The sequence below is a fragment of the Oryzias latipes genome, chromosome 16 (assembly GCF_002234675.1).
Source record: "Oryzias latipes chromosome 16, ASM223467v1".
Classification (NCBI taxonomy): Eukaryota; Metazoa; Chordata; class Actinopteri; order Beloniformes; family Adrianichthyidae; genus Oryzias; species Oryzias latipes.
The window spans coordinates 28,866,179-28,883,332 of NC_019874.2; the positions used below are offsets into that span (position 1 = coordinate 28,866,179).

The 17,154-nt window shown below is 40.8% G+C and overlaps 1 protein-coding gene across 9 annotated transcripts in view; it reads left to right on the top strand.

Annotated features, from left to right (window-relative positions):
• LOC101163690 (ras/Rap GTPase-activating protein SynGAP) overlaps positions 1-17,154 on the top strand; it is a 182,466-nt gene that overhangs the window by 61,590 nt on the left and 103,722 nt on the right. For all 9 annotated transcript variants that reach the window (XM_020710440.2, XM_011485803.3, XM_023964284.1 and 6 more), the window contains exon 3: positions 14,548-14,653. In XM_020710440.2, the coding sequence (XP_020566099.1) occupies positions 14,548-14,653 (106 nt within the window). The remainder of the gene's footprint in view (positions 1-14,547; positions 14,654-17,154) is intronic.

Consider the following 17,154-nt stretch of genomic DNA (forward strand, 5'->3'; position numbering starts at 1 on the left):
CAGATCTCTGATCTGTCACTCCTTCATTGATCTGTTCTGTCCATCTTTCAGCTCTCTGCTACATTTAACCTTTCTCCTCCACATTTCTTCTTCATCACTGCAGCTTTTCCCACTCTCCACCCGCCCCCACAGCATCTCCGTGTTCTCTGCGTCTCTCTGGGGCGACTGGCAGGCCTCTTTGGCTCTCCCACAGGCCACCTGTCTCCTCTCAGCTCCATTCACCTCCTTTCTCTGTTTCTGTTCGTTTCATCTTCCCTTCATGAATGACGGACAACAGAGGGACGCGAGGGGCGTTGCTCTACAGAAGAAGCCTCCTCTGTTGTGTCTAAAATGTGTCACTATGGAAATGAGTGGTGTGTCTGTGTGCTGTTTTGACTCCCGGGGCGTTCGGATCATTGAACCGTCTTTCTAGAATAGCAGTTGAGGTTCACTTCTGACACCAGCGGCATCAACTCCACAGATTTTCTCTTTTGGAGATGCGTCCATCATGAAAAGATAGGTTTTACCCTCATAACCCTGTTTAAGGTTTCCATTTTCATTCACAAAAGATAAAGTGTTATTCTAAAAATATATTGGAATAATCTGAAAATCTAAATTTGTTGTTTTTTTTTTTGATTATATTAATAAAAAAATGCATGCCGATGCTTTTCTGTACGGTGAAAACAGACAGATTAAAGTGGTTTGGTAGACTGGGATTATTTCATAATCCTTAGAAAGATGTGGAGAAGACGACTGAGAAGAGACACGTTTTTATCGTTTCTGCAAGTCAGCACATTGGCTGATGGGAAAACTTAAAAAAAATGCAGATTTTATAAATAAATTCAGGGGGAAAAATCTCCTGTTAGACCCAGGAGGAAACATAAATGTTCGCTGAGAGCTGCAGAACTGGAGGACAGTTTGACACACCCTGAAAAATAAAATAATGGTGAAAAAATGTTACTGCTCCACTATATATAAATTCAAAATGTTTAGTTCTACATATGCAAATCACGTTTTACTTTAAATAAAATTGGAGTCTTGAATTTCTAAAGGTTTGCACTTTGTAAAATAACTCTATTTCGTTTTAATGTCCATAAAATCCTTGCAGTGGATTTTAAGACCCAACGTGTCTTCTGGTTCTTTCAGCAGCTTCATTTTTGGTTATAACTTTAAAAACAAAATTATAATTTTTTTGCTATTTTAGTTTAAAAATGTATAAAATAGCTTTTTGTGTGTGTTTATATGCAACCCTGCTCAGTTGGGTCCAAACACTGCTCCTCGTGTATTATGTGAGTGTTTGGACCCAAAGATTAGAGTAGAATCTGGGCCTGGACGTCTGAGAGTTTTTTCCTCAGATGGTCCTCTTTATTTGTCAGCTTCATGATTTCTGGGGAAATCACCTTAAAGGAGATGTTTATTGTCCAAAACCACATTTATTCTTTAAAATAAAAAGTGTCATGAGATTAAAAAGAATTTCTGCTTGGGGGGGGGGCATGCATCTTTACAGTTTACGCTTCAGGCTGAAGTTCAGGCGAGTAAAGGTTCGGAGATCCTCAAACTTCCTTTTATATAGACTTAAACTGGGCTCTTCACTGATCCCAGATTGGTTCTGTTGTCTCCACCTGGTGGGAATTTCCTCTAACTTCTCCTGATGACATCACACATCCTCCTGTGAGGCTGCCATCCACTAACCTTTGTCAGGCTCTCTTACTCTTTGATTCCTGATTAAAACATGGAGAACTTTGGTGAAGTTTGGCTGAAAAAACAGCCGCATTTTCTCAGAGGTATTAGTTAAAGTGCCACCTTTCTTCCCTCTCACCTGCAGGGGGAGTGAAAGGGCCAGCGGTGATGGCTGGCTGCCATCCTCTCCTTCTCCTTCTTTACTTCTCATCTTACATTAATGGGAGTTGACAGAGTTTTATCGCCACGCACCAGTGCTCTGTCCCCCAGGTCATGAGTCCGGCCCTATGTTATGCAACGCTTTCTGATGGCTGGGAGACTCAAGTTTGAAAATGGACTGGAAAATCTTCCCAATGTAACATTTTTGAAGTAATTGTGGAAAAAAAGCAATGAGTACTTTTAGCAGCAGGAGGAGCTCCTCCTGCCCAGGTCCACAGAGAGCTGGGAAAGGTTTGACCCTGGAGGAAAGTGGGGCAGCCGTCAGATGACGGAATTATCATGTCGTCCAATAATGTAGGTGGGCAGGAAGAAGGGAGGGAAAAGGCGGCTAACCCACGATCCAGCGTTAACACGCACTTCTGTGACCATTACACCAGTCTGACTGTCACTCACTGAGAAAACGTTTTTCAAAAGGTCGTCCTGCACATACCAGGGTTTAAACGGCTTTTATCTCAGCATTCTGATTAACTCGCCTATCCCGTGGCAACTGTGTGGTTTTCTTTCTTCAGTACCTCGCAGGCACTGAGATCCGAGGAAAACTGAGGCTAATTTGTCTTCTGCCAGCCGAGCGGAGCAACCACCGGATCGCAATGACCTTAAAAGCAATCCTCCCCCATTCATCATTTTTATTAAGAAGAAGTGTACTTGGCCAGGTCTTCCTCTGCTAGATCTGGAAGCTTAAAGGTGGCCTGAACTCCTCTAAGATTATTTGCAGCAGACGAAGTAAAGCTTAGCGGGTCATGTCAGAATCTTAGACGAAACGTTTGTTCTAATATGCTTGTTTTTGTTCCTTTTGAGTTCCTTTAAAACTCAAATATGTCATATTTCCATTGGTAACAAGTTCTCTCATCATCTCAGTTTAATTACCCAAGAAATTTGCATCTAAAATCTTAAGTTGACAAGGCAAAGGAGTGTGTTAAAGTGAAAATAGGGTTAATGTTTCTGTCTGTTTACATCCAACTCGACCATCGATTTTAGGTTTGATCTCCAGTCTTCATCTGCTTCTCTCACTGCAAGCTCAACATAAATTCACATTTATTAAATGCGCCATCACTGTGTGTTTGCTTGCTGTGAGGGGAGTTTGATCCAGCTGCTCATTTTCAATATTAGTTCACAACTCAAAACGTCGTTGGGATTCTTCCACCGTACAGCGAAGCGATGTCTGATCAGGGAATTAGAGGAGCAACTCGTTTAGGCTGGTATCAATAAAAACTTTAGATGACACTTTTCATGCAGAGCAAATCTTATTTAACTCAGGAAAATGAAGAAGGGCCTCCTTCCAAGTAGGCTGCTATGGTTGATTTTTCCATCAATCATTCACCACATAAAAAAACACACTTTCTGTCAGCTATGTTGCCATGGTACCAAACCTCCTCCACAATGTGACGCTCCGTTAATTAGCTCATTTCAGATCTGTGAAATCAGATTGATGTGAAAAGATCCTGGTTCTGATATTTTTTACTATGAGTGACCCTTGTAGGGCCCACTTCCTGTAAGCGGAACTCAACTGAGTTTCAGGACTTTAAATTTTAGGTTAAAAAAAAGACTGTAAACACATTTTTTTGTCTTTTTTTTCTATGCAACAAAAAGGCAAAAACCCAACCGGCTCACTGGAAGAAGCAGGAACACTTCTCCCTCTTCAGCTCCTCCATCTCCCTGAACACCGCAGAGTGAACTCCCATGAATCACTGAAGGAGGAGATTGTCTAAAATCATCTGCCCTTATGCAGTTAGAGGGATTCATGGCTGACTTTTTGCACTTTTCAAGAGTTTATCCATTTTGAAGACATTCGTTTGAGAAAAAAAAATCAATACGTTGTAAGCACAGTGGAGCCTTAAGCTGATCTGTTCACTCAAATGAGGCCTAATGGACTCGCAGCTCGTGCAGGACCGCTTTTTATTTTCATTAAATTGTGCTTCAAATTGAAAAGCTACTTTAAATATGCATGTGAGAGGTGAGTGCCCCAGCTGAAGTGGTTAAGAGGCTGAGTGCGCATCTTAATGCTGCCTCTCGAGGGACGGTGAGTTCAGGCTTCCTGTACCGTCTTCTGCTGTTAAGTCTGCTCTCAAGCTGCAGTTTCTGCGACGTGTGACCAATCCAGTCCCGCTACACGCAGAGAAATGGAGCCTCCACGTGTTTTCCCTCAGCTGGATGCAGTGTGGGATGCACATGGGTGGGATGACGTGTCAGGGTGGCGCAGAAAGGTTTGCTGGCTCTCTGTCCGCGATGGGCAGCGGAAAAGAAGAGGCGGGATCAAACATGTACGATGATAGCTGATCAGTTAGATTGATGGTGGAGAAATTTGTTGTTTTTAAAAAAAATGTTTTTAGCTCCTCTAAGATGACACTTTGTCTCACAACTCAAGTTGGAGCTGAAGCATGGACGGTAAGTCTCTGGGCTCCATGGCAACGGCTGAAAATCTGTCCTGAAAGAGACGCGTCATTCAAACCCCGCAGAAAATCACAGCAATGCCTTCAGTAACCCCTGCAGCATTCAGCAAAATTACCTGCTGCGCGACTTTCCACTAACCTCCCCATTCCTCTGCTGTCGCTCTATGAAGCCATTTTGGATAATATTCTGTAGAAACACAACATACATGTTTTAAAGCTCTATTTGTTCTCATGACCATCGTCAAGTAACTATATATTGTATATATATTGTAACTATATTTTATTTTTTATGTACAATATATCACAGGTTTTCTGTTGGTTAAACCCACACCTTTTATTCATTAAATAGGGCTGTTCCCTGAAAGACCACTAGAGGCTGGTTTCAAAAAGGAGAATTTTCCTGTTGATTTCCACGTTAAAAACGTCCAACTTTCCACCCATAATGAATGTATTTGCAGCCTGGTTTTAAAAGTATTTTTCAGTGTTTATGTCTCTGTTTTTTAAATGAGTCATTTTGATTTAGTTAGCGCTCACATTTCTGCATTATTGGTTTAATGATTGATTGGCAGATGGGTGGTCTTGTGGATAAACTGAACAGCAAATTTGTCATTTGTTTATTGGTTGAATGCTGTAAACATTCAACCCTTTGTTTTCCTCTTAGGGTATCTTCCGCCGTTTTTTAGCACTTAACTCCTTCTACAATTTTTTACCTATTTTAATCATTCAACTTTTAAAATGTTCAGCTCTTTCAGCTTATTAATGCTATGACTTTTGGTTTTTCAAATCCTACAACTTTTTAAGATATTCCAGTTTTTCCGGGATTTTTTGTCCTATTAAAATACATAGGGAAGTTATGGTGCATGAGGTTCCCGGTTCGAGACCCGGTTCGGACACTTCAAATTTTTCAACTATTAAAATGTTCAACTATTTCAACTTATTACAGTCATTACTTTTGGTACTTCAAATCCTTGAACTTTTCAAGAGATTCCAGGATTTTCCAAGTTTTATGGATCATTAAAATACATGGAGAATCCTTGAAACCTTTGTTTCTTTCAACTATTATAACTTTAACATGCCTTTAGTTGGAAACACCGTTCAAACAATAAACTTCTCACAAGACTTTGGACTTCAATATAAGTTTTAAAATTATTATGGGATGGCAACACCAACTACGGTTTTGTGGCCATTTTGTGCCTAAATGTGAGGCGATTTTAAACTTCAGTTTTTAACTATTTTAACCATTTCACTGTTACAATGTTAAGATCTTTCAGATTAATCCTTTCAGCTATTACTTTTGGTCTTTCAAATCCTTGAACCTTTCAAGATATTCCAGGATTTTCCAAGATTTTTGCTTCATTGAAATACATTGAAAATCCTTGCAAACCTTTGTTTCAACCATTATAACTTCAACATACTTGTAGCTAGAGACACTGTTCAAACAATAAAATGATCACAAGGCTTTGGACTATAAAATAAGTTTAGAAATCATTATGGGATGTCGACACAACCTACTGTTGGGTGGCCATTTTTTGACAAAATCTGAAGCAAATATTGCAATAAACTTCATCCATGGCTGGAACTGAACATATTGAAATTCACTGGATCTGGACATATAAGGAATGTGGGCGTGGTTAGCAAACAAACTTTGTTGCTAAGGACGTCCAAAGGTTTACTTTTTCCGATTTTTCTGAAACTGACGTTGATTGGTTCGTCATCCCCATTTTGCAAAAAAGTGGATTTTCTATCAACTTAGAACATGTAGCTTTTACCAATATGATACTCTCAAATAACGTGTTTTTTGGAGTCAGTTGATGATGCTGATTCCAATGCTAGCACTTTTAGCCATTTTGGCAACATCTTCAAATTTTCAACAGTTCAGCCATTTTTTCAACAGTTTCAGGTTTAATGCTTAACTCCTTCTACAACTTTTGACCTATTTTAGCCATTGTGCTATTACAATGTTCAACCTTTTCAGCTTATTCCTACTATGACTTTTTTTTTTCAAATCTTTTAACTTTTAAAGATATTCCAGGATTTTTGCTTCATTAAAATACATAGGAAATCTTATCGCTTAACTTCTTTTACATTTTTTTACCCACTTTGACCATTCTACTTTTAAAATGTTGAGCTCTTTCATATCTGTTCAGCCATTTCTTTAGCAAATTCAGCTTTCATTCAGCAATACAGCATTCAACCCTGCATTTTCTTCTGGAAATGCAGCTCCTTCTAGTTTACATTTAATTTGAATTTTTGTAAATATTTTAGCAATAATTGTATTGTTGAGAATTATCTACTTTACCCAAATTTAACAATAAGTATTTCACTTTGCATTTCCAAATACAATAAGTAGAAAAGTGCGCTTGGGATTCCTTTATTTTTATTTTTTTACATCTTTCATACATTTGTCTTCAAAAGAACCCCATTTAACTTCACTGTTTCTTTAGTATTTTTATTAAGGTTTTGATAATCCTAGTTTTACATCATACCTGTCGTTTTCATTCTTTAGATAACTATTTCTGTGTGTAATTGTGTTAGTATTGTTTGCATTGTCAAACACAACCTTGCTGGGTCTGTTGTTTGACATCATCATTCTTGCACGTTAAGTATAAATATGCAACTTTTCTTTTTTACTTCTTCAAGATACCATCCATACTGGCTGATTTACTGAAGAATTCATTTAGCGTGTAGGATTGTTTTGCATGTTTACATTAATACACTTTCAATCTCTAATCAGTTTTTTTTATGAAATTAACATTGAATATTTTTGAGGTTTTACATTGTCTTCTGTGATACTTTTCCCCCCAAACCTTTGCATGCTTCTTCTGGATCAGTGAACGGCTTTAAAGATCCACTCTGCTGAAAATTGTGTTCTTTTTCTGATGGTGGAAAATTAAGGTTGAAATGGCTCCTCTGAGTATTTCTGTATTCAAGTCGTAGAGAATCAGGAGCTGACGAAAAAACACCATTTGAAAAGATCGTATTTGGGACATAAAAAATACCCTGGGAGGGCCATAAGCTCCCTGCTCAAAGTTCTCAGCAAAGGGGAGTGGAAGGTGGAGTGGGATTACTCCAAACCAACAGTCCTGCCCACAACTCAGAGGCACATTTAAGAATCAACGGCTCTGCAGAAACTATGTCCTAGAAAACAGTTTTTTTCATTTTTTCAGTTTCCCCTCTCGTTTTTCCGTTTTTCGCTCCTTTTTAACACCGTCCATCTTTTTCTGCCTCCCTCCTGCGTCTGACATCATTTCTGGCCTGCTCGTCACTTTTTGTCATCCGTTACATTTGTCTAAGGAAAACATTCTAGATTGGAAACTGTTGGCAGTGGTTTGGAGTTGTCATAATTGGTTATGTTGTTTGGGGGTTTCAGATCAATCTTTTTTCATCTAAAAAAAAAAATGCCAGTAAGTCCTGTGTTTTTCAGGGTTTAACACAAAGAAAAGGAACCCTCTGTTGCATTTCTACTCTGAACTCATAAAGAATAGATGCAGCTTCATATATTTTTCATTGGGCGGTTGTACTGTAATTCCATCAGTGGAGGCTTTACATTTCCAGAATGCAGAACAGTGGAGGTTTGTGAGCTGGAGTCGCGGGAGTGGCAGAGGGGAAAGTAATTACATTTGCTGTTGATTTATGATGTTTGTATCTGATCAAGTTAAATAAGAAGAAGAGTAAACAATGTTTCGATCCCATGACGAGAAGTCTCTCTGTCCATCTGGATCGTTGCATTAAAAGCGCGTCTGTCCAGTGTGAAGCCTCTGTAGAATCTAAACGGCTGCATGAAATTTTCATGTGCCCTTGGTGCCCTTGTGCTTGGTATCAGCGCACGTTTGGTGCACACAAATGCAAGTGGTTCCCACGCAGAGCTCTCCCACACAAACAGGTGCCACTATTCTCTTTACCCAGGCAGATCTCTGTCAGAATGAGTGGAGCACCACAGTCCTGTGGGACAGCATGACCCGCCAGCGTCCTTCGCCATTGCCAGACTCGGCCCCCGGGGTCCGCAGGATCCTGTGCCGCGCTGAGTGGCCATGCCACCTCCTGACACCGGCTCTCTGTGTTCCCACAGCTCTTTTTGTCCCCACGCTGATGAGCATGGTATCACAGCACAAACTGCTGCCGTCATTATGGATGTGAGAACAGAGGCGCAGATAAAACCTTTATTCAAAAACGGTTCACTGAACCGCAAGAAATAAGCAACTTACCCTTCCATATGTGGAATACAGTACAAGCTGGTGCAGGCTGATGCCAGTGCTCAGTTTACAGTGAGAGGTTCGGCTTTTAGGGAAGTTATTGAAGTAAAAACGTGAAAATTAAAGTGCGTCTAACTAAAGTCTCCGATTTATTTCACATCTAGAGTTAATTTAACAATTAACGCCTTCATGCCGTATGTCACTTATATGCAACGTACCTCAATCAGGCGTCTGAATCCACCTACTACCATTGACTACAAAGGAACTGGAGTGAGCGAGATGTCACCCATAGTAGACGACTTTCTTCCAGGCTCCAATGAAATGAAGTCCGTTCAGTCGCCACTTTTTCACAAAACGAATGCCGTCATGTTGGAATCAGATGATGACATTAAGCAGCGCTTGGTCTGAGTCAATCTGACTCATCGTTTCTATGGAAACCGCTCTTGCCAAGTAGAAGTGAGCTTGTTGGATGTCCACACCCCTACCACTTGACAGCGGGCTTGGGAGAATCTGTCAATCAAACGTTATGAACGTATGATGTGAAACCACCCATTTTTATTGAGGCATCTGATTGGTCTGTTTATAAGTTGAATAAATGACATTACAAAAAAAAAAAAAAACAGCTTCATTACATGAACTTATTAGGTTTGTACATTGATAAAACATATTTGGCAATATATTAATAAAAAATATTAATTTACGCAGATTGTCGTAAATTATCGACAATTGTCGTGATGGTTGACTGACATCGCGATGGAGAGACACCATCGCGATGGAGAGACACCATCGTAATGCCATGCCCCCTGGGACGCTACGAGTCGACACCATGAGCCGCGGTTACATGTGCAAAATATCTTGATCGGATCAATGGTCGGATTAGAATCCAACCGTGTACATGGGCCCAGAAAAACCTTTTCCGATTATAACAAACGTTCACATGGGTCACACTTTCGGTCGGAATAAATCATTCGCACAAGCGAAGTATGTGCGAATGTGGTTTGAAATACCGTAAGAGAAAATGAGTTCCGCCGAGCGGCTATATATATAGATATGTCATCTCTTTAATAAACGAGATGATCTCCTAAACGTGCTTTTGTTAATGTTATAGTTATAATGAAGTGCCTGTTCCCTCATCATTTTAATTTTAATCCGTGTGGTCAGTGCTTTTTCTGTTGAAGAGCGGAGCTTGAACGAAGCCAGGATTAGCAGTATGCTAACACGGGCTAACAACATTAGCTTTGGATGAACAAAAAGATCCATGCGGGAAATTCTGCAAACTGCATCTTGGCTGCACGTAAATAGAAATATGTGGGAATAACATCAGCCTTTATTTTGTCGGGACACGACTGGAAACACAAATCCACGTGATTGTTTGAACGGTTTCTAAGGACTGAGCGACATTTCTGCTTGAAAAGCTCACACAATGCCCCAAACAAAGCCGCTGTGTGTGCTGGCGGTCCGAGCTCTGCCTGGACACACACTTTTAGACCCGGTTCTCCTAAGGTCGGTAGCTCGTTCACCTGGAGCTGCGAGATGGATCGCAGTCCTAAGTCTCCCACACATGCCGCACACGTAACAAAACATCCTCACTTCCCCTCAAACACAAAGCTATAAGTCATTTCCCTAAATTTATAATGGATCATCGCGGATGAGTCATTAGTTGGGAAATAAAATAAATAAAGTAAAATAACGAATAATAATTATATATTAATTATAATAACGAAAAATGTACCCCCTCCCCCCTTGACGATATCATCGTCCATCCCGATGGTTTACTGCAAACATTGTCAAATGCCAGTTTAAGGGACATCGCCCAACCATAACGCAGATATTACAGTCTTCTGTATTTTCATTATTTCATTTATTATGTTGTTAGAGAGAGAGGGTGGGAAACAACAAGTTAGTGCTTCTTCTTTGGCTTTTTCCAATGTGGACATTGTCTGTACTGATGAGTTTCTCTTTCACTTCTTTTTTCCTTTTCATGAATTCTGATTCACTTAAACTATAACAGGAGGGCGGCCTGAAGGCAATGTAGGGATTTTTTTTTTTCTTTTTTCTGCTGAAACAGCCACTGATTGTATAGGAAAACGATCTCTACACATCTCTTCTGAAATCCCAGCCTTCACTCAGCACCAGAGGTACTTTCACACTTATGCAGCTCACCCATGACACAAACACCGAAGCGTCTGTAGAAACACAGACGGGAGTTCTCACACCTTCTCTGAGAACACCCTGGAGTTTTTTCCTCATCTTCAGCACGTAGAACTTAATCCTAAAAGCTGAAACCTGGACTAATGTGACTGCAGAACATGTGCCTGCCATCGCATCTATGCAGAAAAAGGGGTGTGTGTGTGTAGAACTGTATGGATTTATCCCCATTAAATATAGCTGCAGGTCAAGTCCATTGATGCAGGTAGGAAGTAAGTTTTATAGGCTCACTGCAATCATCTTTTGATTATAAAAGTTCCCAGTTGTATTTAAAGTAGAATTGTTATTTGTAAATAAATAAATAAAAAAACTTTAATTGTTTTCAGCTTCTGTAACCTTTTTGTTTTAATGCTTTCTTTGTTAAATGAAGTTAGCGTCTAAGTCGAAAATTAACTGACTAAAAAATGTCTGAAACAGCTGAAAAAGTCTTATTGCTGGGTGTTTCATGAAGGTTTTAATGCACATCTTAATGCAAATTAATGACGAGAAGTGACAACAGCATAAGAGTGCAAAGCAAGTGAACATTGAAAAAGACAATTTCTCCCAAAAAACAGATCAAGAAGACACAGTCTGTATAAATGCTGGAATAGAAGTTTACAATCAAATTGTTAATGCTAAAACTGTGAAGTAAATTCTGGTTGGCGTATTGATGAAACGGGACGGTTCTACCCCACATGTGGGAGGATTTTTAAGTCAGGTTTTCCTCAGTGTTTCCCCCACTATCTTCATCTTTCTACGTAGTAAATGAAGATGTTCCAGATGCATCTTCAATGTCTTTGGTTTAGCCTCAGAGTGACCATCTCCATCCACGGGTGCCGTCGAGTTTGCTTTGGTCCCATCAGAACTGAGAGACGAGTGTTAAAGTTAAATTCCTATTAGTTGTCACACAGCTGGGTGTGTTAAAATAGTTCTCTGCTTTTGACCCATCCCCTTCAGAAGCGGTGGACTGCGGATATAGCTGCACTCGGGAACCAATCCAGGGGTTGGATTGGGGAGTCAATCCAACCCCTGGATGCTAATGACTGAGGCATTGGGTCCCATTTTTAGAATTTTTGGTTTGTATTAAAACATGACTGTGGATTTGAAGGGCTGCACGGTGGCGCAGTGATTAATCTCACAGCAAGAAGGCCACCGGTTCAAGTCCCAGCTGGGGGACATGAAAAAAACATAAACGGGGGACCTTTCTGTGTGGAGTTTGCATGTTCTCCCCGTGCATGCGTGGGTTTTCTCCGGGGTCTCCGGCTTCCTCCAACCATTCAAAAACATGCTTCATAGGTTAGTTGGCAACTCTAAATTGTCCCTAGGTGTGAGTGTGAGAGTGAATGGGTGTGTGTTTGTGGACATTCTACCCTGCGACAGACTGGTGACCTGTCCAGGGTGTCCCCTGCCTTCGCCCACAAGTGGCCAGGATAGGCTCCGGCAGCCCGTGACCCCGAAAGGGAAAAACGGTCGAGTGAGTGAATGAATGAATGAATGTGGATTTGAACTGTCTACCTTTCTATCAAATGAGGGACAATCTATCAATAGGCCACTGAGTAGTGTCCACTGCCAAAAAAAAGAGCCCCATAGAAATAAGACAAAAACTCAAAGTCAACTCAAAGTAACTTTATTGTCAATCCCTACAATGTTTCCACATACCGGTACATAGAAATTCAAAAACTGTTTCTCTTCAACTCTAGTCCAAATGGGGAAACAACTTCAAATTACACAATCAAACAAATAAAGAAACTATAAATAGAAAAAAATAACATGACTGTAAAAATGAGAAAAAAATAAAGTGACTGTAGTTTAGTTCCTGGAGGACTGGTGGACGGTGCAGTTAGTGCTGATGAGGTAGAATGACGTGTGTATGTCAGCGTTCAGCAGAGCAGGGGGGAGACGGGGCAACAAGAGGGGATTGGGGGCAGGGCCGAGAGAGAGTTCAGCTACCTGACAGCCTGGTGGAGAAAACTGTCTTTGAGTCTGCTGGTCCTGGCCTGAAGACTACATAGTCTCCTCCTGGATTACAGCAGACTGAAGAAGCTGTGGGATGGATGGGTCAGGTCATCTGCAAACTCCTAAGATTAGAGAAATTTCAGAGAAATCAGCCAAAAATAGTCTTAAAAATATGTGAATTTTGATAAAATAATTCTAGTCAGTAACACATTTTCTGAAATTGACTGTTAACTGTTGCTATTGATAAGCTTTTATTGATAAAAATGAAAGACAGAGAATAGAACTGGGTCTTTTTTCTTTAAGAATAATTTTTTTCGGTGGCCAGACGTCATCAGCACTTCGACTGCTGAGATGTGAGAATCACCTTTCACAAGTTGCACTGCTTGAAGGCAGTATAAGACACAGCGTGATCACCTTGTTGTTGGCGATGGAGTAAGCATCTGGGTTCCTTGAATTTACTATTTGGGCCAAGTCCCACCCAGAAGAGTCTCCCAGACGGTCTTCGACTCTAAGTTCATCCATTCTGGCACAGTCAAGCTGTGCCGTGGCCTCATATTTCTTGAGGATGGTGCAATTTATGTTTTCCAAACAGTGGAGGTCTTGTGTTTTTTTTAAGGCCACATTATGGAATAAAAATTAAGTAAATCTTAATGACTTGATGAAGTTCATCTTTTTTAATCTCCAATGGTCAGCTGTTCCTTCATAAACCTATTGGATGCTCTTTTAAAGACACACTTTGATAAAAATGGTGTGTTTGCTGTTGTGAACATGTTCTTGTGGCATATTTTTTTATGATTGAGGATGCATGTAAAGAAAACTAAACTCAAAATTGCATTTCTGAGTCCATCTTCATTCAATCAGTAAATTGTAAAGAAGGAGCAGGCGGAAAAATCTTGCTTGAAAAATAGCTTTTTTGTGACAAAGAAAAGGCCAGGGCGTGTGCTAAGCTCCTTTTTCTGAGCACTTAGCATTGGGGAAGGGAAGGGGGGCCGAGATTGCTCCACGCCAACAGTCCCGCCCACAACTTAGGGGGGGATTTCTAATGAACTCTTGCTGCGCTGCAGAAACTATGTCCTAGGAAACGACACAAATGTTTTGATTTTGGTTAAAAATGGCATCATCCTAATTAAAAGACCACTGGAAACGCTTTAAAAATAGATCAAAAGATGATGCTTTGTTTTAACATCTGCCTTGAGAGTTTGTGGAGCTCAAAAACCGTGTTTGCAGTCTGTCTACTGTCAAGACATGCATGAACCTTAATGAAAAGGCAGATCTGACAGCAAATGCCATTTAATGTTGAGAAGCAAAAATGGACTTTGATGGAAAAATGAGCCAAAGCATCAGTAAACTGAGCAGTGAGGTTTGATGGTGACTTGCTTTTAGCAGTTGATTATCTTCCTGTCATTGTACTTTTTGTTTTTCCAGCTCCATGGGGGCGTGGCTCAAAGCAGCAGCCTTCACCTGACAAGGCATCAGCATTTGTATTTTTCTGAGAAATTTCATCATATTATTCTTCATCCGCTGTTTTTGCTCTTTATGTCCTTGTTGGTTTTATGATTCTCAGGGCCAGCAAAGTACTCTGGTGTACCCAGATTTATAGGTTAGTATTTTACAGTACTTTCTGGGTATAGCTGTGGTTATTCAAAGCTCCAGTGGCTCCTGATTAGTGTGGCAGAAGCTCCTTCCATTTTCCCTCGAGTCTCAGTTTTATGAATTCAGGATCTGCGGACCCAAACGCGATGGCTCTGGGATGTATGGTTTATTTTATGTGATGTGCAGAAAACACTGTTCTTGTTGTCTTTTCTATTCAAGCTGGAAGAGACGGATTGTTTTCCAGACAATCGGGTGTTTTTGGGGTTCACAGTCACAATAAATGATGGCTCAAGAAACTCCCTGCTTCTTTTCTGGAGTTGTTTGTAGTGACTGTGTGCTCTCCTCCACAGGTGCACCCTTTGCTGATGCGCGAGCGGCGCTCAGAGTCTCACAGGAACAAGCTGCTGCGGCGGACAGTCAGCGTTCCTGTTGAGGGACGGCATCACCCCGAGATGGGTAAGGCTGATAAACCACTGTCAATCATTTATTCTTTTTATTTACATTTCAAGATAAATCCTGAGGTTGGCTAAAGGGAATGCATGAGTACAAACATCAGAGCTTCTCTGGAAGAAGATGTCTTCCTGCTCTGCAGCAGAAGAATAAACACAAGAGGAAAAGATTTTACTCTCTGCTGTGGAAGCTTTCTGTGTAAAACTCAGAGAAAAAGCCTGGTCTTATTATGAAGGCTTCAGTTTGTTTGGTTGAGGTTTAGCTATTGTTTTTCTGCTGTTGCTCGTCTCTGTGATGCTACTTTCACACCATGCATGTGACATGCGTTCAAGTACGTGATAAACGTGCATTCTTGAATGCATGCTTGTCCACACTGGACTGTCATTCACCTACAGTTGGAAGAGGCTTGGTGCGAAATGTCAAAGCAGTGCAAATCCGGTGAATCTTGCTCCAGTTTTTTTTCTTTTACAGCTTTATTCCAATGCATGAAAGATTTGGTAACAAAATTCTGGTCAAACGGTTCAATATGTTACTACCAAATCCGAGTCCCTGATTGGTCAAAGTTAAACTCATTTAACTGGCAATACACGTTCAATAAACGCAGGTTGGGAGCCTGAAAATGGTCTCAAAAATGTGCGTAGCGATGTGTGACAGCGAGAGCTTTGAATGCGGAAGCCCCTGAAAGTGCATTTAAGCACGTTTACATATACCTTTAATTGAAAGTGTGTGAATGTAGCTTAAGTATATTAATCACCTTCAGCTCTTTACACCCTCTGTTGGCGTAACATTTAGTCACGTTTCTAAGTTGGATTTTTTTTTCTATTTTTCATTTTTTAGATCTTTTGGTTCATTTTGTCTGTCAAAATATTCAAGTTTCCTCCACAAACCTCCAGTTTTGTGAAATCCCACCAACATGATTTGTTTGTATTTTAGACATTAAAGATCAAGATGTTCAAACCAACAGCAGCTGTGGTCAGCTGGATTTGAAGGGGTTAAGCCATGATCCATCAAACCCAACATCATAAATACCTTGTGACGACTTAACTGAACAGGAAACTATTACTGCAGACGTATTGTCTGCCCTAAAGCGTAAATTTCTGTTGTTGAGCAGATTACATGAAAACGGTTTTCAGCAAAATGAATGATTTCCTGTTTGCACCACATTTAAAGTTGACGTCGGTCCCCACTGGAAGAGTCCTTGTGGCGACTCTAAAGCATCTCTCTTTGACTTTCAGTGGAGCTTTAGGCTGCACCTCAACCTCAACATGGCAGAGGCTGAGCTCAGGCGATTAAAAACAAGACAGTCCCCATTTTTGGTTAAATTCATCATCTGTCTGATTAGCCTCTTCGAAGAACCAAAGACAAGTTGAATAAAAACAAAAAAACATAATTTCAGGACCACTTTCTATTTAAAACCATTTTTTTTAAGAGTGGCGTTAATCAAGTCTGGAGAAATCCCGCAGGCCGATTCGGCTCATCTTTAACTAAAAACTGAATTTGTTTACTTTTTGTCCCGTGTCAGCTTCTCTCTGTGGATTTTTTTCAGGTTTACCTGGACTATTTTGAGTTGTGTTGCTGATAATAATAGGACAGTTGCTTAGCAACCAGATGATGTAAAGCTGTTTGAACCTTGGAGCTGTTACTGTCCGATGTTAGTAGAGACACTCGCAGCAGCACTCAGCGGAGCCGAGATGAAAGCTTCTGGTCCCGGCGGCGCTGACGGCAGTTGGTCTCCCTCAGATTCGGGCCGGCTTTTCTTTCATCGGTGGTAGTGATTTATCAGTTATCTTCCTTTGACATGGAGCCACTGCCTGATAACTGTGGCTGTCGTTTCACGTCCTTCTCTTTTCACTGATGAATGAGAAATATTCCAGTCTCTTAATTATTTCCCTCTAAAACTCTCTTTGGGCTCTCTGCAGCCGTCCTTCCTCTTCCTTCGTCCTTCTGGCTGTTTCTCAGCTCTTTTCACCGTCCACTTCTGCCGATTCAACAGGAATAAACATTTCTGTCAGTTTTCCGTCTGACCTCAAAGCGGTCAGTGCTGACACATGGGACGACACGCTCCCCCTGCTGCCTGACGAGCGCTGACATGGCTGCGTCGGTTTGGATTATCCGCCTGCTCTAAATGCGTTTGCATATGGTGGTCTGCTGTTGCGCTGCAGGCTCTGATGCACTGATATGGAGCATCTGCAGCAACCAGTGTCCACACAGAACCAGAAACCAGTGGGTGATTGGGGTCCAGTTGAATGCTTAGCCAACCTGAAGCCACTAAGCCTGCTTTGAAACTCAGCACTGCTTTGTCAGGATGTTATGCAACTTCTGAAACTTGCTGCAGTTCCAGGAATATTAGAAATGTGAGCCGATCTCTGCAGGTTTTCTAGGTCTTGACTTCTGTTTCTTCTATTTCATGACTAAGTTCTTAGTTTACTCACCTGTCTTTTCTGTCCAATGTTAGATGTACTGCTCATCAGCTTTCATGCTGGGCCTCAGTTTAAAACACCAATACT